General features: G+C 46.7%; 1 protein-coding gene across 1 annotated transcript in view; it reads right to left on the bottom strand.

The window, feature by feature from the left end:
- The window catches only part of LOC129815107 (leucine-rich repeats and immunoglobulin-like domains protein 1), a 49,625-nt gene that overhangs the window by 11,043 nt on the left and 13,270 nt on the right, over positions 1-25,312 (bottom strand). The window contains exons 2-14 of the mRNA XM_055868481.1: positions 22,246-22,317; positions 21,171-21,245; positions 12,669-12,806; positions 12,379-12,522; positions 11,024-11,167; positions 10,594-10,737; positions 9,172-9,315; positions 7,160-7,240; positions 4,727-4,798; positions 4,132-4,203; positions 3,831-3,994; positions 3,080-3,418; positions 589-870 (exon numbers count right to left, since the gene is read on the bottom strand). Coding sequence (XP_055724456.1) covers positions 589-870; positions 3,080-3,418; positions 3,831-3,994; positions 4,132-4,203; positions 4,727-4,798; positions 7,160-7,240; positions 9,172-9,315; positions 10,594-10,737; positions 11,024-11,167; positions 12,379-12,522; positions 12,669-12,806; positions 21,171-21,245; positions 22,246-22,317 — 1,871 coding nt within the window. The remainder of the gene's footprint in view (positions 1-588; positions 871-3,079; positions 3,419-3,830; positions 3,995-4,131; positions 4,204-4,726; positions 4,799-7,159; positions 7,241-9,171; positions 9,316-10,593; positions 10,738-11,023; positions 11,168-12,378; positions 12,523-12,668; positions 12,807-21,170; positions 21,246-22,245; positions 22,318-25,312) is intronic.

Here is a 25,312-nt window from a genome sequence, read left to right as displayed (position 1 = left end):
TGAAGAGATCTCACTTCCCCCTCTCCCACCCTCCTTCCCCCTCTGTCCCCTCCCCACCTCTTCAGACAAGGCCTCAGCTCTGAGCTTTCCTCATACATGACTAAACATTACAAAGCCACTCTTGAGGGCTATTGCTATCTCATATCCTGTGAGGAGGTGTTCTGCACTACTAAAGTACAACATACAGTGGTATAGACCAAGCCCTTACACATTCACAGTACTTGACAAATGTGATCTCAACTAGCCTTAGTCACTTCCAATAGAAGCCCCTCCAGGAGAACTGAGGCCTTCACCCTGAGAGAAGGGTAACAAACACTCCTCTGTGAAGTCCCCCTATCCCACCCTCCCCCATCTGACCCTTACCCTGACCTCTGACTCAGAGGAAGGCCACAGCTGCCAGAAGCCATTCATTCTTTGACCAAGACTGACCAGTTCACAACTGGCTTTAGACCTGTTTACAAGTGTTAATTGTTAGTCGGAAGTAGTATCTATATTATAGTCACCTGAACCATGAATCCTCAAACATTGTAAAGGGTTGTGGGCGATTTTGTCAGTAGGTGTAGGGCATGGCCAGCAGTCAAGTCTTACCCAGCACAATGAGAGAGGCGTTGGCAGACACAGTGCCCGCTGTGTTCTTGGCGGTGCAGCTGTACACGCCCATGTCCTCCAGCTTGACGTCCATGATGAAGAACACGTCATCGTCAGGCATCACGTGCATCCGCCGCTCGCGCGCCGCCGGGAAGTCCGTGCCTCCGTCCTTCTGCCAGGCGATCTCAGGGGTGGGGTGCCCCTCGGCCGCACACTCCAGCTTGGCAGTGGTGTCCGTATGGATGGTGTTGTCTTGAGGGGTCTTCACAAACCTAGGCATGACTGTGTGGGAATGGAGATGAGACACTTGGTTGGCCACAACAGAGAGAAATCTGAGGTTAACACAACAGCTACATAACAGTCCCTCCCATTTTGCAATGGAGTGTAGAGAAAGTATGGCAGTTTAAAAAAAACATTTTGTAATTACTTATACCATGTTCATTTGATATCTGTGAGATTGACTAACAAAATGAATGAGCACTGAATGTGTGCCCAGTTGGTAATTTAGTGATGATTAGGTCTACTACAAGGTTTAGATAGCTGGCTAGACTACCTTACTTAGCAATCCCAACAAATATTAGCTGACATGCGCTAATTGAGTGACTAACAAGTGGAAAACTGCACTACCACATTTTGAAATTGCACCTTGTGTATTCTACTTCTCAACAGTAAATTGAGGACATTTTTATTTTTTGGGATCGGGGGCGCCCTAGCAGCCTCAGGGCCCTACGCACAGTAGTCTGCGTATAGAAAGAGGAGGCTCTGCTATCATTGCAGAGAAGTTAAATTGGGTTGGGGAGATGGCTAGGGAGAGGGTTTCATTTGGGTGGGCAGGTCAGCCAGGGAACCAAACTCCAGACTGCCAGCAAACAATCAGTCAGCATCGGTTAGCCTAACTGACAGGGCATGTAATATATGGGCACTGTCAGCACCACAACAAGCCTAAATCAATTTGTTATAAATTCCACCCTGAGAAACTCACACAGACAGATGCAGAAGGACAGAGAGAGTGAGACTTTGTTCAAGCTAAGAATTACCACTAATCTCATTCTGCCCTGTTATGGAGTTTAATTGTGCAAAATATCTACAAAATCAGCACATTACAGAGGGAAAATTATCCAACCACACGCACACAAACAAACAAACAAACCAGGGCTGTCCCAGACAAGAAAAAAAAAAAAACTTGGTCGCCCGAGAGTCGTTCTGTTCTTTCGACAAAACGATTGGTCAAAATGTTTAAACTTATTTTTCCATATACAGTGCATTCAGAAAGTATTCAGACCCCTTGACTTGTTCCACATTTTGTTACGTTACAGACTTATTCTAAAATTGATTACATGTTTTTTTCTCATCAATCTACACACAGTACCCCATAATGGCGAGGCGAAAACAGGTTAAAATTGGGGTTTCCTCTCTCCTCAATTTTCTTAGACATTTAGGTTGAGGCAAGGGCTGTTTCCTCTTCTCTGCTGCCTCCGCCGCATTGTTCTCAGTCCCAATATGATGGTTAACTTTGCTATTATGCACATAGTAACATAGGGAAAGGTGCCAATTCTATGGCGGAATGATGAATGTTTCAGAACCGCGGACAGCGGCCATACCCAACGTGGGAGAAAGTGCATTTGTTATAGAGTGATATTAGATTTATTAGTGTTGCACCATTATTTGTACATAATATAGCCCATATACAACTTCAACATCACGTCTTAGAGCAGGGGTGGGCTATTCCAGTCCTCAAGGGCCTGATTGGTGTCACAGTTTTGCCCCAGCTAACACACCTGACTCCAATAATCACCTAATCATGATCTTCAGTTTAGAATGCAAGTTGATTAATCAGCTGTGTTTGCTAAAGATGGAGAGAAATGTGACACGAATCAGGCCCTCGAGGACTGGAGTTGCCCACCCCTGTCTTAGAGTGACGGACTGTGCCATCCCCGTAGCCTCCGCAATGGATTAGTCCACAGAGACAGGCGCGAATCAGACAGGTGTCTTGTGCACCAAGCGGCTGCTCGTCTAAAGAAATCTTAGTGGAAAGCCTACCGACCAAACAATCGACCAGTCAACTCAATGGGGTCAGCCTTAAAACAAACACCCACACATTCACAAATGCAATCTTTGATTTTACACTGCTGCTACTCGCTGTTTATTATCTATGCATAGTAACTTTATCCCTAACTACTGTACATGTACAAATGAACTAACCTATACGCCAGCACATTGACTCAGTGCCGGTACCCCCTGCATATAGCCTCATTATTGTTGTTGTATTGTGTTATAAAAATATATATAATTGTAACTTTATTTAGTAAATATTTTCTTAACTCTGTTTTCTTGAAACTGCGTTGTTGATTTAGGGCTCGTAAGTAAGCATTTCACGGTAAGGTCTATCTATACCTGTTGTATCCGGCGCATATGACAAATAAAACTCAATTTTTTTTTATAAACCAGTCATACTGGGAGACCGTTAACCCTTCAGGGCCTGGTAGCGTACCGTTGACAGTAAGGCGGGCCTTGGTGGAGTAGGAGGAGCCAAAGTGGTTGGTGATGATGCATTGGTATCGGCCCTCGTGGGCGAAGGTCACATGACGCAGGTGCAAAATGGTGGTGTACTCCATCACACCCCCGGCCTCGTGCACCGCCCTGTGGTTAGCGCGCAGGTGGGCGAAGTTCTCCACCTCAGCATGACGGAGCAGCTCCTGGTCTTTGCGCCAGGCGAAGGACATAGGTGAGCTGCTGCTGCTGGCTGCCGTGCACATGAGGCGCACGTCACTACCCAGAACCGTCACTGTGGTCTCTGGCTGCACCGTGATCTGGGGCATAGGCAGGTCATCTACAGGAGAGAGAGAGAGACGGAGGGAGTGGAGAGACGGAGGGAGTGGAGAGACGGAGGGAGTGGAGAGACGGAGGGAGTGGAGAGACGGAGGGAGGACAAGAAAATGAGATAAGCATTATTCTTTGTAACCAAATGTTTTATCTCAGTGACAGAAGATATATATACAAAAGTCTAGTTTAAACACAAACACACAAATATAAAGACAAACAAGGATTAGCACATCGCAGCTCAAACAAAGACACACACTACATCAAGACATAAGGAAAATCACACAAACATAAACAAATACACACATATACTGTAAACACCCTGAGCTGGAATCTAAAACACAATCTGGTCTTAGCTGCTGCCTGTACTGTGTCAGACAGAAAGCAACTGTACACCCCCCCCCCACACACACACTACTCACCACAGACAAATCTCTCTGGTGGAGCCTGGAAGACGCTAGTACCCTTCAGGATTTCGGGGTGGACACAGGTAGCCTCTACGCCAGTCTGTAGCCCCCGGGTCATCAGCCACTCAGGGAACCAGTTGAGCTGACAGTCACACAGGAAACTGTCACTCTGGATGAGCCTGGGAGAGGAGGGACACTGTTAGGGCTAACAACTTCTATTCACTCTCTTTTATAGACTAGCTTTGATCTGAACATAATTAACTTATTACATGACTTCAACTTTAAGGTGTATGTGTATTCATCATTGCAGACTCACAGGTTCCTGAGGCTCCTCATCTTGCTGAAGGCCTCTGGCTGGATGGAGCGGATGGCGTTCTCTCCCAGGTTCCTGTTGTGACATTAAACAGAGGGCTGCCCGTTAGTACTGACAGAAAGGGACACACACACACACACACACACACACACACACACACACACACACACCCACACACACCCACACACACACACCTGTGTCACGGCCAGCCAGGGATCGATGTGCCTTTATTTATAAGGGCTTATTTTAAACAAGGTGCAAAGATTCAGGCATCACAGACCAAGGATTCTCAGCTTTTCAATCACTTTTTTCCTAATGGCCATAGCCTGTTTAAAGTAACGGCCAGAGCCTGTGAAGGGACTTATATAAATTCCATTTATTCTACGAAACTGACCATATGCTTAATAACTTTGTTCCCCTGCACCAGGAAAAAAGGCCAAAGTTGAAGCTGCCTCTGTAACGAGAGGGAAGCAGCTGGTCCCACAAACTGCCCGTCTTCTCCTTTTCCAAAGATGCTATTAAATTGCTAGCAGCACTCTCAGGCAGCTACTTTTGGCAGCTGATCTCGGGATCGCGCAGTGCATTGTGGGATACTCACAGGTGCTCCAGGGCCTCCAGGCCTGAGAAGGCTTTCTTGGCCACCGACTTGATCTTGTTTCCAAACAGAGTTCTGCAATTTCCAAACATGAAGGGCGCCGATAAACGGGAGAGAACACGGGGGAGAGAGAGGGAGGGAGGGGGGGTGGAGAAAAAACAGACAGAGAGAGAAAGAGAGGAGGAATGGGGTAAGGGGAGGGAAGGAGGAGAAGAGGGAGAGAAAGGCACAATTAGTGGGGCTGAATCTGATAAGAGCAGAGGATTGAGGTATTGGAAATCCGAACTGTGTGGAGATTAGAAGGGTGAGGGATTCGGCCCTGCTCTGCTTTTCAAAGACCACTTTTAACTTTATTTGAATTTAATAGCGATGACAGGGGGGGGGGGGGGGGCACATGAAAAGCAGGTTGTCTCACTGAGGGACAATACAGCTTGTAGAATAATAAAAGTAGCCTTGTCAAGGCCCGGTTCAAGCAAGGAACACGCAGCATGCCCCCTTCTGGGGTTCTAATCTGGGCCGCTCTTCAAAAGACACCCCTCTACCCTCCCTCTCCTGCGCTTCCGTCCCTCCAGCCTTCCTCTCCTCTCTCCACCTTCCTTCCCAGGAGAAGCAGATGGACACAGGAGGCTGGTTCAGAGTTAAGACCCCTGTATCGGAACACTTCAATCCAGTCACGCCTCCTCTACTCTCCCCCTCTATATGGACCCACCGACAATCTACACTGTGCAACGTAAATACAAATCATGTTTCAAAAACCATTGGGAGTGCATCTGTTTGGTTACCATTGCCATTGGGGTAGATGAGCTAAGACTCAGATGCATCTTCTTAAATTCTATCCAAAATTGTCCGAGCTGAACAATCTCAGATTCCTGTTGGTAAGAGTTATTCATCATGTGTTCTTTAGGACAGCCAGGGACCCAGGGTCTTGGGGGCCTCCAGGCAGATGACTGGTCATGGACAGGACCTGTCAACTCCTGACAGAGATGTCACACCTCTGCTCAGCCCTCTACTGACCACCACGTCAGCCAGAGCCCCGTGGTTCTAGACCCTACACAGGGAGATGGGCTCAACAACAGGCCTCAGTACAGAGGAGAACAACGCCTCACTGGAAGTCACTGCATTTCCTTCAAACTTATTTATCTTCTCTTATTTCCAACATCATTTTGCACATCTAGCCATTTACATAGCCTTTCATTCCAATCATATTCTCTTCAAGTAATCACATTCTGGAAAGAATAAATACAATACTATACTGATATCACCCCAACTCCAACATATCTACATTCAATACATGAATAGATTTTACCTCCTAAAACAAAAATGGGAAAATAGTGGTTGTTGTGAGAGCACAAGTTAACCTAGAACAAGCTAAGAGCACAAGTTCTCCCATGTGGGGATACTCACAATCCCATTTGGGAGGGACATATTGCGTGTGGAGGACACGGATGTCCCTCCCCCTCTCCCTCTCTCTGTTTTTTCCCAGGGTTGGTGAGCGTTGTTTTCCGGAGGGATGGAGGGATTGTGCCAGCGTTGGGCTGCGGAGGGCCGCTCCACTACACTACTGGACAAAAGGGGCGGGGAGACGGGCCAATGTGGTGTTTGATGTTGATGACCGAGCCCGCCCCCCAATTTCACCCTCTCTCAGTCCCTAACAATAGGCAGGCAGGGCCGTGGAGCAGAGAGAGAGGAGCAGGGCTAGAGACGGAAAGACCTGCTGAGGATCATCCCCAGCGGGCCAATAGAAAAGCCCTTTCAATAGGCTAGCACTCACACAGGGAACGGCCTTGGTTGGACACCAGATTTTATATAGGATTCTTTAAGCCCCAGTATGTTAGGACTCTATGTTTATTGTGGTCTGGTTGAGTTTCTTCATCCTTTAACATTGAGTCTAGATGCTGTGATTAAAAGGTTATACGAGAGATCCCAACAAATTGACATAGTTTAACCAACAAGTGAATGCAGTTCAGCTCCCATCAACAGACAACCTCTGAACTTGGACACAATAGCAGTTTAGAGTTTGGTAAACCGAGATGAAAACCAGATTCAGGCTTGTTTCAAGTTTCAAGCCAATTGCCGATAAAATGTCAATCTGCAAGCGTCATGAAAAAGCCTAATAAAACTCAGAGCAGCTCTTAAAGTCATCTCTCAGTGTTATACTTCCAAATGACGTGTGGGGCCCGGAGGGTAGTGATAGACTGGAGCTGGTCCTGTCTGAAGCCAGTTCTGGGAGAACTCCATATAGACCATAGGCAGTGCACAGGCCTCAGAAGGGAACTATGGAATTGCTGTGGAAACCCCTTCCCTCTGGACTGAAGGAGCTGTCCACAGAGCTGCATACAATCACCTACCAGTGGCAGGTCAGCCAGCTCAAAGGGACTGATTCTGGGGAGAGGGGAGAGGGGGAAGAGGAGATGAGAGAAGGAGGGGGATACTCACAGCTTGTTGAGGCTGTCCAGTCCAGAGAAGGCCCCATTGGTGTCCTCTATTGTGCCTGAGATGTCGTTATGGTCCAGCTCCCTGTAGAGAGAGAGAGAAAAGACGGGATAAGAAAGATAGAGGAGGAGGAGAGCAGAACAAGCTGCCAGAGCTGAAGCACTGTGTAGCCTTGGCAGAGATGGGGCTGGAAGTCACGGGTTACCCCTCCACTCCCCAACCAACCCCTCTGCACCTGGCCTAAAGAGCTAGCCTCTCTCCTGCTCTGCTCTGCCAGCCGAGCACATTCTTTCCTTTGTGAGGAGGGAGGTGAAGGCACAAAACCCAACGCAGGCAAAATCATGTATAATTCATGACAGCATGGAGAGATTGGCGGGCACACATTGCCTTTGGATACAGACAGTCAGCGCCTGAGTGTGGTGGCAGGTATGGCAGTCCCAACACAGACTCAGAGCCTAATGAGTATGAAGAAAGACCTTAGCCATGCCCACACTGAGCCAGAAAGAGACTCAATAAAACAACAGCTTTCACTTTGAGTCCACCGGGAAGTTTCCAAACACATGTTGAATGCAATTAATTAGCTTTCCTGACACGCTACCTCGAATGGCTGAAGTCATCTGGGCCTACGGAACCGTTTGAATAATAATTTAAAACAAAAAAACAACAGCCGAACAAAGACATGAGTCGCCGCTCTATCGCATGCTTTGTTCCCTGTGCCGACTTTCTTTCAAACTCTGAAAATCCTGTGAGTCTGATGGTCACCCACAGCCCCTCCCAACCTCTCCACCCTTCCCTAATCCCCTTTGGTTCCTTTTCCTCCATGGCCGGACTCGGCTGCCAATTTCCTATTCTTTCTGGCTGGCTGAGCGTGAAAGGCCGGTGCCTTCTTAATGCAGGCAGTGGCCGCGGGCCCCTGAGGACTGACCCCCCGGCTGAAAGGCTCGACGTTTCTGGGCATTCACACCCACCGCGAACCTCCAGCCCCACGCCTCTACGGCCAGCAGCGCTGCCCAATTAAAGCTGCCTCAGCTCCCTTACAGCCAGGGCCCTCGCCTACCCAGCGCTTCACTGATTAGATTAGACCTGCCTCAGAGAGAGAGAAGGGAGGAGAGAGAGGGAAGGAGAGCGAGGAAGAAATGGGGTGAGCATAAAGGGAATAGGAAGTAAAAAGAAGACAGCAAAGAAAAGAGGGAAAAGGATGGGTGGAAAGGGTACGAACAGGCGAAACAAAGCAACCAAGTAAAAAGGAAAGAAAGAGACCAAGAACGAAAGAGACCAAGAAAGAAAGGAAGAAGGAAACAGCGGCTGAGAGAGGGGAACCAAACAGAGGGCCTCTCACACAGCTGAACCCCCTCCCCCCAGCCCAATGCTTCCTCTGCGCCAGCAGAGAAAGGCCTGTATATGCCTTGGCTTGTCACCCCACTGTGAGAAAGCAAAGGCCTGACTCTTTTCTCTGACTCTCTGGGAAGATCCCGGGCCAAAAAGACGTTAGTAGAAGGCCTTCGCTTTCAGGAAGCCTCTCTTTCCGCCTGTTCAAAGCCTGTATAGAGGGTGGGGTGAAAGAAGTCACTCTCCCATACTGCTTTTCACTGCTCCGTTTAAAAAAGTCAAGAATCTCCAGGGAGGCAAATGACAGCGAACACATGTGCATCCAATATCGATGGGAACCAACGACCAAACAAAGAGGGAAGACGAAAACAGACGCACCAAAATAAAAGTTCTCACAGACTGAAACCGTGACAATAGTGACGCATGCACACCTGGTAAACAGATACACATTAATATTACATGGACACAAAATAGATCTGTTTTGAAGCAATGGTCTAAAAAGCAAACAGCAGCTAACCTCACTTTCTAAATGGCTCCTGAGGGGCTTAATGAAGCTATATTGAATACACATGAATATATTTGCAGATGGCAATATTGTATTGTTCTTAAATGAGTCACATAAGATGAGTCTACAGTGTGGAACCATAGTTGTGTGTGCTCTGGGAGCAGTCAGGAGGAGGACTAACAGGAGGCGCAGGGCCTTGAGGCCTCTGAAGGCCCCCTCGGTAATGTGGCTGATGGCGTTGTGCCCCAGACGGAGGGTGTGGAGGTCCCCCAGTACCGCCAGGCTGCCCTCATCCAGACGACTCAGGTTGTTGTAGGACAGATTCCTGCAGGAGGAGGAGAGAGAGATACATACGGTGTAAGGCTTGGACCAGAAGGACAAGTTGGCCCCGCACTACGGTAACCTACCCAACGTCATTATTCTCTACTTTATATAGCTTTATTCAATGTCTTTGTGCCTCTGGATGTATTTTTCCACTGTGGCGTCAGCTCAATATCTGTTCATCCACAGCAGTTTCCTATCGTGCTTGATAAGGAGTCAGGACACAAACCATTTAAAATTCATGTACATTTCCGGTTGGACAAATGGACACTTCTCAAGGCATCTTTTCCCAGAGTTATGGTCTTGTCTAAGTAGGTACACGGTGTGTCAGTGGTGATAAACATGTCTTGTTTATCAGGGAGCGTGTTCAAATGGTCTGTTGTGTGAGTGACTGGGCTTCGCCTCTCCGAGGGGGGCTAGGGTGGTCAGTCATGTGTGGGCAGTCTCTGTGATGCCCCGTCAGGCAGGCTGCAGTCTCATCCGGAATGTAATAACAGGCAGGTCATAAAGACAGCTTCTCTGCTACACCAGAGGGCTAACTGAGCCACTATCCTCCGGGATCCTTCTGATATCACAGTCATCATGGCCCCGCTAATAAAATCATATAACCCCGGACTCGTACTGAGTGCAGTGAGTCGGCAACACAGATACACAGAGCAATCTGTCTCTCTCACACACACACAGTGACACAGTGCGCAGACACACAGGAGCCTGACAGACAGCCTTATGGTACAGTTAGCGACGCCTGATCAGAGCGGAGCTCTACAGTAGTACAGTGGTTAAAGTATGTCAACCAACCACAGGTTGTCCTAGTAATAATATCTCCTTCATTAGACAGGGAGATCCCCCTGCAATTACCCTGTATCCATACCAACAGAGGGTTACGCGCTCTTTACCAACCTGACTGAGAGACGGGATACAGTACTGAGGGCTTAAGTACTGTCAATCCTACCGCTTATTATGGGATAAACAGGCTTATCGTGTGGTATTGAACACTAAGTGACTCATGTAGCTCTGGTAAAGGTAAACGGTAGGGGAACAATGAGATGAGACAGGGGGTTGATGGTTGGAGGCTGTGGGTAAGACCTTGTGGTCCGGAGCTGAAGGCTAGGGGATGAATACTGTCGTTTGTTTCTCAGTGGCTGGGGGTGAGGTAGGGCTGGTTGCTATAGTTACAAGGGTTGGGAGGTTTTTGCTAATTTGGTTTTAGGTGTTGGGAGGTTTTTAGTGATATGGTTAACCGGGGTTTGGAGGTTTCTGATGTGGCACTCAGAATACTCACAGTTCCCGTAGCCTTTGGCAGAACCTCCAGCCATCTGGGTTGATGTGGGAGATGGAATTGTTGCTGAGGAAGAGCTGCAGCAAAGAGGACAGGCCGTACAGGGAGCCACTGTTCACTTCCTTCAGGCTGTTGTAGTCCAGGTGACTGCAGGGAGGAGTTGGTCACATAAACAGGTTCAGACTAGGCATTAGGGGTAATGTAGTTTGGTATCAAACAAGAGTAAGGACATTACAGGTTGTCCAATCACATTCTTATAGTTCAGCTCATAAGAATAGAGCATAGAGTTGCTTGTGAAACAATTGTTAAGAGTGGAAACTCCTATGAGTAGAGTAGGAGAAAGTGGTCCTACAAGTTCTTGAGTGCAACTGATCTGAATTAGTCCTCAAGGCTAGGCAGGGAGTTAGGAGCCGTATGTGTGTATGTTACTTACAGCACTTTCATCTTGGCCAGGCCCCAGAAGGCTCCGTCGGTGAGCTTGCTGATGTTGTTCCTCTGCAGCTTGAGGACCTCCAGACTGGCCAGGCCCTGGAAGGTCAGCCCCTCCACCTGCCTCACACGGTTCCTGTTCAGCTCACTAGAGGACAGGACAACACAGCAAGGAGTTAGAGAGAGAGATGCAATGATGAGCAGAGAAACGAGAGAGAAATATGGAAAACCCTGAAGTAACTAACACCATTCGGCCCCACAAAAACATAAGTGGCATTCCACGGGTGGTATCTATTCCACCTGTGGCCAGCGATGTGTACCCCTGACAGCAGAGGTGAGGGTTTACAGACTAGGGTCACGTTCTGACCTGGGCACCCCAACACATGATCCCAAACCTTCATTAACCATGCTAGGGTTAACTATAGGAGCTATAACTAAGTCATTAAAAAAAACATTCAAACAGCACCGACTTGTAGGGCAGGGCATCTGCATTCACTTCTCAAACTAAAATAGGACTACTTCTGTTGAGAATGGACTGTAAACAGTTAACCTCTCAATGTACTTAGAGTAATCTCACTGGGACACGCAAAGGGAAAAATACAAATGACCCTGCGAGATAAAAAAGCCCTTTGCCTTCTGTATCAAAAGAGTTCTGCGATAGCTTTGTACCAGTGGATCTGTGCCCCTGGCGTGTGAGCTTTAACATCACAGCCCAGGAGCACAGTTGAACAATAAACATCCACACAGCGTCTTTGTGTGTCCTCCATGTTGCCACAAGCATTCTCAGATACAATGTCACCGGGAACACCTGTTGGAACAAAACCCACCTGGTAAAACTGGGGGCTGGGGGGCTGTGGAGAGAAGGGAGCCATGTCTACAATGGAGGAGACTCCCGTTACATGTGTCTTTTCTCCCCAGAGTGGGAGTGTTGAGGTATGGATGGGTCAACCCTAGCCCCATGCTGCAGGGGAGGGGAAGACAATGACAGAGAACAGGGCTCTGAGAGAGGAGAGAGCTAGCCTACCATGGGCACAGGACAGTGGACAAAAATCAGCCATGGTATCAGTCTGATGTTACCAATGCTGCTACACTGGAGGGGAGAGGGTAACACTCTCCTCAACAAATGTGACTGTGTCAAACGAGTTAGCCTCCATAGATTTTTCCAACTTTCCAATGTTCCTTTCCCTCCGATGTCTGTGTGGGGACTATACACTATCTCTTTAACAACTGCCCAGGTCAGTTTGGTTGTTTATCTCATGGTGGTTGAGGATAGGCTAGAAGGCGAATAGGGAGAGTTTACAAACATGTTTTTCAGTGAGCTGAGAGGTGTCTGTGGGGGTGGTATGGCACAGTACTCACAGTTGGGTGAGCTTGGGCAGCTGGAAGCATTTGACAGGGACCTGGGAGATGCGGTTCCGGCTCAGTCTCAGAACCTGCAGGGTCGAGGAGAGCTGGTCCAGAGCACCGGCCTCCAGGAACTGGATCTTGTTGTTGCTCAGGTACCTGGAAGACAAAATAACACATTGTCAGGGATCCTCAAATGGACAAGAATTAGACCTATCCTGATAACGTTGGCACAGCATTTCTTATTTCCTACAGGAGAAACGTGGAGAGAAGGTTTGACATGAGAGCTAAGAGGATGATCTTACAGGTCTTTGATCTGGAGACCTGCGGGGAAACCTTGAACTCTGACTTCTGTGATGTCATTGTTGCTCAGGTCCAGTGTTTCCACGGAGATCAGGTCTCTCATCCGCCTCCCATCGATGGTGCGGATCTTATTGTGGTGTCTGGAAGAAAAACAACAAACTGTTAGGAGAAAACTACACTAAACAAAAATATAAACGCAACAATTTCACAGATTTTACAGAGTTACAGTTCATATAAAGGAAATCAGTCAATTGAAATAAATTCATTAGGCCTTAATCTATGCATTTTACATGACTGGGCAGGGTCCCACTTGGGAGCCAGGCACAGCCAATCATAATGTTTTTCCCCCACATAAGGGTTTTATTACAAACCAAAATACTCCTTAGACCCCCCCCTCCCCCCCAGATGATCCTGTAGGTGAAAAAGCTGGATGTGGAGGTCCTGGGCTGGCGTGGTTACACGTGGTCTGCTGTTGTGAGGCTAGTTGGACGTACTGCCAAATTCTCTAAAACAACGTTGGAGACAGCATATGGTAGTGAAATTAACATTCAATTCTCTGGCAAAAGCTCGGTTGGACATTCCTGCAGTCAGCACGCCAATTGCACGTTCCCTCATAACTGCAGACATCTGTGGCATTGTGTGACAAAACTGCACATTTTAGAGTGGCCTTTTATTGTCCCCAGAACAAAGTGCACTTGTGTAATAATGATGCTGTTTAATCAACTAATTGATATGCCACACCTGTCAGGTGGATGGATTATATTGGCAAAGGAGAAATGCTCACTAACAGGGATGTAAACACATTTGTGCAGAACATTTGAAATAAATACGCCTTTTGTGCATATGGAACATGTCTGGGATCTTTCATTTCAGCTCATGAAACATGGGACCAACACTTTACATGTTGCGTTTATATTTTTGTTGGGTATATCTTCAGGGGATAAGATGTGTTCAGAACCTGAGGAGAGGAACAACAAAGCTTCTAGTCTTATCAACCAACTTCAGATGTTTGTTATAGAAGCAGTAGTAAAGCACACAAACGCTCCTCTTCTCCAAACCCACTCAGGAACAGAGCACACAGAGTATCCCTGCTTCAGGGGCAAACAAGTATTTTGAGAGTCTACAAAGAAACCCTGGTCCTCTCCAAACTCTCCCAAGGGCCCCTGCGGACTGACACCAACAGCCAAGTCACGGAATATTCTGGATTGATGAGCCAATTATTCTCTCAGAGCACTTGGATAAAGCCAAGTTGAGCAAAGTTTTAGCCACTTTAATAATGATGTAACCTTTATTTAACTAGGCAATACAGTTAAGAACAAATTCTTATTGAGAGTTTGATGAGCCATAGAGGTTAACATACACTGATACTGATGCTTGGGCTCAAGTAAAGGTAACCAACAGACACCAACCCAACCCAACCCTAACCAACAGACACCGACCCAACCCTAACCAACAGACACCGACCCAACCCTAACCAACAGACACCGACCCAACCCTAACCAACAGACACCAACCCAACCCTAACCAACCCAACCCTAACCAACAGACACTAACCCAACCCTAACCAACCCAACCCTAACCAACAGACACCAACCCAACCCTAACCAACAGACACCAACCCAACCCTAACCAACAGACACCAACCCAACCCTAACCAACAGACACCAACTCAACCCTGAGCAACACATTGTCTTGCTACAACAAACATAGATCCAAGCAAAGCTTAATCAGAGAAGGTATTTTTTGTGACTATGATGTTCATGGCTTGTTTATTGGTGTTAAATGTAACCGACTACTTCCAAATAAAATGGAGGAAGACTTGGCTATAGGAAAGGACTTACATTTTAAGCACGGTCTAACTCTGTCCCTCCTGACAGTCCAGTTAATCCTGCAGTAGGAGGCCTGAGAAAGAGTTTTTAAAAAGCTAATTTTTATTTTGGCTTGCTCTCTGCTCTGCAGGAATGGTCGGTCACAGTCTCTCTCCACATCTGTGGTTTATTTTGGTGTTGGCTGGAAGGAATGGGAAAAATCCACCTCTGAGCTACAGCCTGCAGACAGACAGATGGACAGGGAGAGAGCTGCACAGGAATCCCAGTCACTTCCCCCTGTGTACCTATGCCCAGTACTGGCACAGGGGGAAATAACAAAGACACACACATGTGCATACAGACCTCCCCCGCACCACACACACACACACACACACACACACAGAAGGACATACACACAGACAGTATACAAAGACAAAACTCCCACACAGATGTATATAGACTTATGCACACAAACACGTGAACAGACAGATACAAAACAAAGACAAATCCACACGGACACGGACAGACAGGAAACAGATACAGACTTCTTTTCGGTTGTCCAAATGGTTGACTCTTCCTCAGCCTGCCATTGCAGGCGGAGCCAGTGAAGGCCAGTGCTACCCGAGCAGGGATGAAAGCCTGTGCTCAATGACACACATACCACAGTAAGGAGGGGCGATATGGCCAAAATGTCATATCACAATATTTTACGTATTTTAGGCAGTACGACTGTATTTGATGGTATTTTCTCTTTTTTGAATAATAAAAGTAGTGCATGACCCTAGGGTTGAAATGGAGCTTTGTCCATCCTGTTTTATACTGTTCAATAAAACCAACAAGTCAACCAAAGTCAACCAACAAGTCAACCAAAAGTTGGAATATAATGGGCACTTGACAACAAATGAAAAAGCCAGGGAGGGGTTATTGTGACAGGGTAGGAACCAAAGTGTTGGTCAGTGTTTTCCAATGGACCCTAATTAGTTGTTACATTAAATGCCTTCTCTTACTTGATATAGCTTTGATGTGGCAAAAATTTGCGCTCTTTGACTATTCCTCTCTGATTCCGCTCCTCTCTTTGCTCGGACTAAGTACATTTAGCTAGTTACCTAGCTGGTGATTAGCATTAACGGCTGACAATTTATTTTTACCACAACTTGCTAAGAAGAGAAACTAGCTGTTTGCAGACCGTAAGATACACACACTAATAGGGTAAATTTGGGCTCCCGAGTGGCGCAGTGGTCTAAGGCACTGTATCTCAGTGCAGTCCCTACAGTCCCTGGTTCAAATCCAGGCTGTATCACATCCAGCCGAGATTGGGAGTCCCATAGGGCGGACAAAATTGGCCCAGTGTCGTCCGGGTTTGGCCTTCATTGTAAATAAGAATATGTTCTTAACGGACATGCCTAGTTAAATAAAGGTTACATTTAAATTTTAAACAAATTATATTCAGCAAAGTGGAAAGCAGCATAGTTTTCACCAACATCTTGTTGCATCTGCAGCATTGACCATGCAGACTGTCACTGCATGTGAACTGCAAGTGACTCGTGGTAGAGTAAAACCTGCTTTCCATGTGTGACCGGGGTGGGGCTTGGTGTATGTGGAAGGAGGGAGGGAGAGAGAGACGACGTAAGTAGCAAAACAGAACGAACTATAAAAACGGACATTTCACACGGTGTAGTAGAGTAACACAATTAACAAACCAAACATTGATATATTGTCATACAAGGTAAGGTAAAAACCCCAACCTGTACATGCATCAACACCGTTCTACACTAAAATACGGTATACACCCCAGCCTCGGTAGCACCTCCCTGACACTACGGCTAGTGTTACTGACCCCCTTCTCTGACACACCACACACAACCCTCCATGTGACCTGAACCCAACAGCACGCACACACGTCAGGAACTGCTGATCCCTGCCTGGAATTCGTGTCTCCTCAAGAGGATCAGGGTCAGTTCCATTCCTACTCTCTTCACTAACTGAAATCAACATGACATTTGACTTCAAATAAAGCCCATGCCATGAGTAAAACGACACAAGGAACCCAATTTAGAGTCGACTCCCAGACCCAGCATCAAACAGTGTTTGGTAAAAATTGGACGTTTGTCCTCTGGTGTTTCCAGACAGGTGTTCCGGCAGTCAAACTGCAGCAAAACACAAAACACACAGATGGTCAAGTAAGACTCTCTGTAGACCCTTTACTCTGGGCCATGAGGGGAGTGGAGTCCCACAGCAGCCCAGAGCCCACCTGGATAAACAGTGGTGAAAAGGGTTTAGGATGAGACTCAGGCCCTCCCTCTCCTCCCTGACCTACACGAAACCCCTGGGAAGCCCAGAGACAGTGAGGAGGGCTTAGGGAGACTGACTGACAGGGGGAGAACTGAGGCTCTACTGAACAGGGAGGGAGGGGTGAGGAGGGAGGGTGAGGAAGGGTCAACAGCTGCTGACCCTTGCTGGGAAAAACTAGGCAGTCTTGGCTCAAGCAGGAGGGCGAGGCTGGCCTGGATCTCTCTGTCTCTCAGATGCTGACATCAATGTCCCGCTCTCCCGTCCCCTCTCTTCTCCCTCCAAGTACAGTTCCTCATTCTTACTTTCCTCAACCCCATTCTCCCACAGCCAAAATAATCCAGCTGTGTGACACTCAAGAGGATGGGCAAGAGGAGAGTTGGGGACTGGGATGGGGGCTGTGTTTGATGCTGGGGGATGCAGACAATACGTTTGTTAATAAAACTCTGATTATCTCATTGCCAATGCAATTTTGGGGTTTGGCTTTCCCCCTCTCTTTGATGTCTGGGGTACATTCAACAGATCCCTTTATTCCAAATCTCATCATCCATTTAGCCATTTGAATTTCCTAGGGTCGGTTTTGACACTGCTTTTGATGTTGAGGGTGCTGATAATAAAAGTGTTTACACTACTGGCCATTCTCCCATTTCCAGTGTGATCTTTGTGGATTCTACCTCGTTTTGATGTTGGGAATGAAGACAATAGAACAGTTATTTTAAATCATTTCATCCCATTAACCATGTGATTTTCATGGAGTTGTTTTGACACCTCTCTTTGAAGTTGGAAGTGCGGATGCCGGACAATGGAGAAGTCTCACTCTCCCCTGGCCCATGTGATTCTATGGGGGTTTGGTGGCCTGCTGTGGCATTGTTGGAGCGTGGGAGCCCTGCTGCATTCTGGGAGAGCAGGATGCCAGGTGCATTGTGGGAGTGTGGGAGCCCCGGGCCGGGGTGGGGCCATGGCTGATCTGAGAGCAGTGATTAATCCAAGCCAAAGCCCCGCGGCCACACAGATTAGCTGGTTAGGGCCGCTCTGACTGGATGATCTGCATGATGAACTCCACAAGTTAGAGGATCAAAAGAACCGATGGGCGTGTGGGAGAGAGAACGAGTGATATGGGGAGAGAGAGAGGTAGCGAGACAAAGAGAAAACAAGAAAGTGCCTGGTCTTCTCAGAGAGAATCACCACACGCTGCTTCAGAAACCCTGTTGGAGGAGAGGAGGCCAGCTGGTTGAAGGGCTAACATAATAGAGTGGAACACAGACGCTGATCTCACTGTGGCCATCAGCTCTTCCTCTCCTCTCAGCCCAGAGAGAAGCCAGCGCAGGTCAGGGTATGGTGACAGACAACCCTCTGTTCTAGCACCCTTTCTCTCTCCTTCCTCTCCCCCCCTCGCACTGCGGCTGCAGTCTCACACAGCACTGCTGTCTGACAGCATTCCTGTCGCTCTCCACCACGGGCAGAGGAATTTAGTCCCCACTTCCATCCAGCCAGGATCAGCCTAACAAACAGACCAGAAGGTGTGTGTGTGGGGGGGGGGGGGGGAGCTGGTGAGGTGGGGTTACTTGTGGGCAAAATCTGAGCTCCAGTACTTCCCACCTCCAAACGCCCGCCTTGTGGCGGTAACAGTGATGTCATCCTGAGCCAGCCCTTTCCCATCCCCCAACCCTTCCTGTCACCTTTTTACAGTAAGCCCTGTGAGTGACAGCCCCAGCTGCAGGTTATACTCCTTTCAGCTCTGCAGCTTTGGAAAGATATGCCTCTTCCCATCATGCACTGAGCTTCCCATAGCAACAGGCTGAGAATCAGGCCAAAAAAAGAAGCTTGTCCCGAGCAAAGAGTAGAGCTACGAACCGCAGTCTCCTGAACTAGCAGTCACTTCAAACACATAGCCTAACTGAAAACCTTGTTGAGGCTTTACAGTGACCTAGAATCAAGCACAATACTTTAAGAGGCAATGAAAACTCACAGAAAACAAAGCAGATTTTTTCCCTTCAAACTGAACCTCCAACATACAGTTGAAGTCAGAAGTTTACATAAATACATTTAAACTCCATTTCACAATTCCTGACATTCAATCCTAGTAAAAATTCCCTGTCTTAGGTCAGTTAGGATCACCACTTTATTTTAAGAATGTGAAATGTCAGGATAATAGTAGAGACAATGATTTATTTCAGCTTTTATTTCTTTCATCACATTCAGTGAGTCAGAAGTTTACATACTCTCAATTAGTATTTGGTAGCATTGCCTTTAAATTGTTTAACTTGGGTCAAACGTTTTGGGTAGCCTTCCACAAGCTTCCCACAATAAGTTGGGTGTATTTTGGCCCATCCCTCCTGACAGAGCTGGTGTAACTGAGTCAGGTTTGTAGGCTTCCTTGCTCGCACACGCTTTTTCAGTTCTGCCCACAAATTGTCTATAGGATTGAGGTCAGGGCTTTGTGATGGCCACTCCAATACCTTGACTTTGTTGCCCTTAAGCCATTTTGCCACAACTTTGGAAGTATGTTTGGGGTCATTGTCCATTTGGAAGACCCATTTGCGAGCAAGCTTTACCTTCCTGACTGATGTCTTGAAATGTTGCTTCAATATATCATCTACATAATTGTCCCTCATGATGCCATCTATTTTGTGAACTGCACCAGTCACTCCTGCAGCAAAGAACCCCCACAACATGATGCTGCCACCCCCGTGCTTCACGGTTGGGATGGTGTTCTTCTGCTTGCAAGCATCCCTCTTTTTCCTTCAAACATAACAATGGTCATTATGGCCAAACAGTTCTATTTTATTTTTTTTTCATCAGACCAGAGGACATTTCTCCAAAAAGTACAATCTTTGTCCACATGTGCAGTTGCAAACCGTAGTCTGGCTTTTTAATGGCAGTTTTGGAGCAGTGGCTTCTTCCTTGCTGAGCGGCCTTTCAGGTTATGTTGATATAGGACTCGCTTTACTGTGGATATAGATACCTTTGTACCTATTTCCTCCGGCATCTTCACAAGGTCCTTTGCTGTTGTTCTGGGATTAAGTTGCACTTTTCGCACCAAAGTACGTTCATCTCTAGGAGACAGAACGCATCTCCTTCCTGAGCGGTAATGAGGCTGTGTGGTCCCATGTACAGATGAAGGTGGTACCTTCAGGCGTTTGGAAATTGCTCCCAAGGATGAACCAGACTTGTGGAGGTCTACACATTTTTTTCTGAAGTCTTGGCTGATTTCTTTTGATTTTCCCATGATGTCAAGCAAAGAGGGACTGAGTTTGAAGGTAGGCCTTGAAATACATCCACAGGTACACCTCCAATTGACTCAAATGATGTCAATTAGCCTATCAGAAGCTTCTAAAGCCATGACATCATTTTCTGAAATGTTCCAAGCTGTTTAAAAGCACAGTCAATTTAGTGTATGTAATCTTCTGACCCATTGGAATTGTGATACAGTGAATTATAGGTGAAATAATCTGTCTGTAAACAATTGTTGGAAAAATGACTTGTGTCGTGCACAAAGTAGATGTCCTAACCGACTTGCCAAAACTATAGTTTGTTAACAAGAAATTTGTGGAGTGGTTGAAAAATGAGTTTTTCAACCTAAGTGTATGTTAACTTCAGACTTTAACTGTATCCTAATGTTTGACAGGAAGTTTCACATATCGCCGAATTAGAACCTTGTCACAAATCTGACAAAGTGCTTGGAGACAGTTACAGTGAGAACACTACACAGCCTATTTTGAGGGGCTGACGGATGATACACAGGGAGAGGCAGGGATGACTATTACAAACACTGAAAGTGATGCATAGTGATGGTCAGTTTTACAGGAACCTGCTGGACTGTTACAACCACGAGTGAGCGCATTGAAGTGGGTGTTATACCAACAGACAAGCAGGCTGCAAATTGTCTATAATGGTAACGGTTAAGACAGAACCTATGAGCTTTCTCTCCTGTTTGAGGTTGAGTGAGATGATTGAATGTTCCTTAGCCACCATGAGAGGTGAACTGTCGGAAAAACAACAAGTACTTACTTACTCTGTAGGCCAAGCAAGCAGAACAGTGTCACAATTGTGTGTCTGTCTGTCAAGGGGGCCACTAGGCTCACAGCTGTAACACACAGCACACACACACAGCAGCTCTTTCCAAATAGGGCAGTAAATCTCCTGTGAGATGCCAGCATAGGCAGTCCCTCCAGGCAGTTTTACAACTTTAACCAGGATAGAACTCTGGAGCACTTTCTTAGTGCTCCGCACGGTCAACGTTACACCATACTACCGTCATAGCATAGCAATTCAACAAGAAAGAGTGTCTCACTAGTATTCTTGGTCATAACTAAACTTGCACTCAAACAAACATTGACAATTCGGTGAGGGACAGTGTGATGCCAGCTTGACATCCCCATGGTGGTAAATTAAATGTGTACTCACAGGTAGAGGGAAGCGATCTTAGACACAGCCGGTCCTAGATCAGGGATGGACGTCAGCTCATTATGGTCCAGGCGCCTGAGGGAAACATAGAAGCAGTGATGTTAGAGGACAGAATGGATGGAAAGGAGAAAGTAACAGAACATTGTATTAAGATAACACTGCTGTGAATTGACTGACCAAGTTGTATTTGGAAGTGAACTTGCGGACATGAGGTTTCCTCACAGTGTCGTAGTCTAATAAGGAAGTGGATCAACATGGTGCCAGAGTGCATCTGAATCATTCATGTACAACAGAATTGCTTGCGCGTAAAAACATGGATGGATGAAGCGGTGTCAGGCTAGTGTGTGCGCTTGGGCTCTGACAGGTGTCCGTGTCTGTGCCCTCCCTGCCTGGGTTGAGATAGACCCTCTTGAGCGTATCAGATATTCACAAGCCAAGTTTCGGCCTGTGTGGTGTCAGGTAATGGAGAAAGCTTAATATCCTCAATTGGACTAATTTCAAGACGATACATCCAAGGATAAGATAATGTTTAGTGTATGTGACTGAGAATAAATGTACCATATCAGTAAGGGGCCTGACTATTATGGTGAGTGTAAGTGATTGTGTGAGATGCCGATCTACTGCGGTGTTTGTTCAGGGTACTGTCCAGTAAGAACATCATTGATGCCCCCTCTAACGCTAGCATTGGGAAGCCTGCTAGGCCTATCGCTAACTAGGCAAGTCAGGTAAGAACAAATTCTTATTTACAATGACGGCCTACCGGGGAACAGTGGGTTAACTGCCTTGTTCAGGGGCCGAACAACAGATTTTTACCTTGTCAGCTCGGGAATTCGATCCAGAAACCTTTCGGTTACTGGCCCAATGCTCTAACCACTAGGCTACCTGCCGCCCCAATGCATTCATAGATTAGTTGTCTGCTTGCCAATCGATCCTATTCTGTTCTGAATGACAGCCATTGAAAAGGCTGAGCCCAGTCCCCACACACACAGCCAAGGGGAACTCCTGGTTGAGAGAAGATGAACGCACACACACAGACAGTGACAGAGAGAGAGACAGCGAGGTCTGAGGTACTTACAGCTCTCGTAGGTTTGGGAGGTTTGAGAAGACTTCGACATCAATGGCTGTCAACTTGTTGTGGCCAAGATTTCTGAGGAACAAAACAAGCTGATTAGTCTTGTTGACACACTCACCACCAGAACCTCCATTTCATGTGTTCTTTCAACTGTGCCACCTCCCTATAACATTGTGACAACCCTGTATTCCCATTTTAGTTCTGTTTCAGGGGTTCCCAATCAATATTGTGTCTGGCTTGGTTTACACCAGGGACACACAACTGGCAGCTCTCAGATAAATAAATACAAAATAATCTAAATAATAATATTTGAAACTCAGTCGGGGTCTCAACTCACTGTTGCAAGTTCAAATAGAATACAAGGTGCAATTTCAAGATGTGGTTGTGGATCAGCAGTTTGTTATCTAAGTGTCTGATAGTCACTCAATTAGACCATGTCAGCTAACATATTTTACATTGGTGAATTAGTCTAGCGGGCAGCTGTCGAATTACCGGCCGGGGGGGCCCCATTGATTTTGTTAGTCAGTCTCACTCAGATATATTTAAAACTGCAAACATTTCTTTCCACCCTATGGCAAAATGTGTAGAATTGCAGCAAACCTGCTTTAAAACGGCAACATTATCTCTATACCCTTTGGCAAAATGTGTACAATTGCACACAATTAACTTTGCAGATGCGGGTATGCAGACCCGCAAGCAACTGCGGCCTCTCATGATGACTTTTTTTTGTGGCACCCACCCCCTTCAAAGTTGCCCATCCCTGGTTTACACAATGTAGCCCACAGCCATCAATCTGTGTACAAGTCCATTTTCAGTTTAGAGTAACCATGCATTAAATAGCCACCACCTCACTGGCACTGTGATAACATTAAATTGTGATTTGTTCAGAGATAGTGTTACTAGTAGCCAATTCTCAGTTAACCCAGAAGTAAAATTGTGTGTAATTTGGTCAGATGCTTGATTAGGGTTCTGGTGATAAGCGTGTTAGAAATGGAGATTTCTGGTTTGCGAAGTCTTCACCCTCACAAAGGATGGTGACAGATTCTATGGTAGCCTATCAGTTATGTTTACATAGATCTGTCCACGAGAGATTACTAATAACCAGACAGAGTTCATCAAACTGTAGAAAATCCTGTGAGCCAAATACACTCATAAACAAAATGTCTCTCACAAACAAATGGGCGTACACACACACATATACACACACGTTTAATCTCCTACTTCTTGTCAGCAGACAGTGGGGGCTGCAGTCTACTAGGGAAAGCAGTGTTTTAGTGAGGTCTGCTCTGAGACAAAAGGAGCCCACAGCCCAGGTTGCCTCCAGACATGAGAGATGGGCTAGGAATGTTTCACAAGCCTGTGGAGAGATGGCTGCTTGTTCCCAGAGTCTGGGGACAGATTCACCTGACGCACCACATTCCTGCTGCTTCCTCTGGTGGCAGGCAGCCTGCACAGCTTCAGCAGGCCGCTTTGCTCTAAACAGGGTCTGGGAGAACTGCTCTTTCCAACACACTTTCACTACAGGTTGCCACAGAGTACAAGGTTAAACGAACCCATCAGACTTGCGAGAAAATTGGAATGATAATAAAAAAGGCATTCTTCAAATAGTCACAGGTCCCACATGTTGCACATCTGCCTCCCCTTTTACCTCTCTCTCTATTCCAACACATTACCTGCTCTCTAGCTCCCTCTCCCAGTGTCTGTGGAGATAAGTTTCTCTCTCTACAGTAGGTGTGTGTGAGGAGATAAATGGTAGCGTGTGCCCCGCAGGCAGAGCTCTGACAGGGCGGTGGGCTGATCATTGGCTGGGCCCTCCTGCCACCATTATGCCAGATTGCAAAATTGCTGTCCCTGCTACAGGAGGCAATTACCTCATTATACTGAAGCAAAGTGAAAAATCCCTGGGTTTTGTCCGCCAGGCTGGGCCGGCCGGGGCTACAAATACAGCTGAGAACACCGCCGCAGGGCAGCGAGTAACACCGACCGCAGTATTCTTCCACAGAAAATCCACGCCAGCCTTTAACAAGGCCCCGGTTGGTACAAACGGAGGATAATGAAGCTTATGCCTAACTGGAGTGCTCCTCATGGAAAAACAACCAATAAAACAACAACTCAGAGAGGAAGGCTGCTGTCATGCCCCCTAAAACAGGTTTCAGGTGTAAGAAAATGCTTGTGCTATGGGGGTATAGGATACTACAGAAATGTAAAACATTTCATTGTTTGCTGTTGTCCATTTAGAGTAGAGTGAAGAAAGAAGGTCACATTTAAGAACAAAACCTGCCGTACTGGTGCCAGAGGGCCACAATAACAAACAAACTGTGTATGTGTCTGTGTGTATTCCCAGTATACCGATAGGCCAAGGGGAAGGGAGTGTTTACGCAACTTCAGAATTGTGTTCTCTTTATTGTGCTTCATTTTCTTGTTATCTGATCAGATAACTTTCACTGTGTTTTAACACCTACTGTATGAGCAGCCAGTGATAATGCCACCGTTTCCTTCTCCTCTACAGTCACGAGTAGAAGGGGTGGGGTTACGCCCCAATGACAGGAGCTAATGCTCTCCAGAGCCTGCCATACCATAGCAGCAAAACAGAGTGGAAGGCTAGCGGGCAGAAAAAAGTCCTAAAGCAACTCAGCAAACAGATCTAGAGATTAAAAAGTAAGCGTGTGTAAGGGCTGATTTTCTTTTAGACATTTAAAAAAAATAAAAAAAATATCCTCAATTATCTACGTGGTCAATTTAACAGTCCAAAAACACATTCTGAAAGGTAGGATAAATCTGAGTGTGGCGAACGCTATAAATATATTATTCTGCTGAAACTCAGGAATGGTGCATTCCACTGCATGGCACTGTTTATCTAAATGAGCAGGCTTGTTTAACATTAGTCAGCATGATCAAGACCACAGCCCAACGTACTTAGCAAGGTAATTCATGTCTAGCTTTCAACAAAATACTGAAAGACTTGGCCTGCTCTAGTCTAGTGTAGCCAAGTCCTGGTCTTAGGACTCTCCGAGGTTCTCACCCTCATCGCCACAGCCAACGACCCCTGCGTTAAACCAGACCCAGCTCC

This window comes from Salvelinus fontinalis, chromosome 18 (assembly GCF_029448725.1).
Source record: "Salvelinus fontinalis isolate EN_2023a chromosome 18, ASM2944872v1, whole genome shotgun sequence".
Taxonomy (NCBI): Eukaryota; Metazoa; Chordata; class Actinopteri; order Salmoniformes; family Salmonidae; genus Salvelinus; species Salvelinus fontinalis.
The sequence above is the reverse complement of the archived record's forward strand: the minus strand, read 5'-3'. Positions and strand labels throughout refer to the sequence as shown.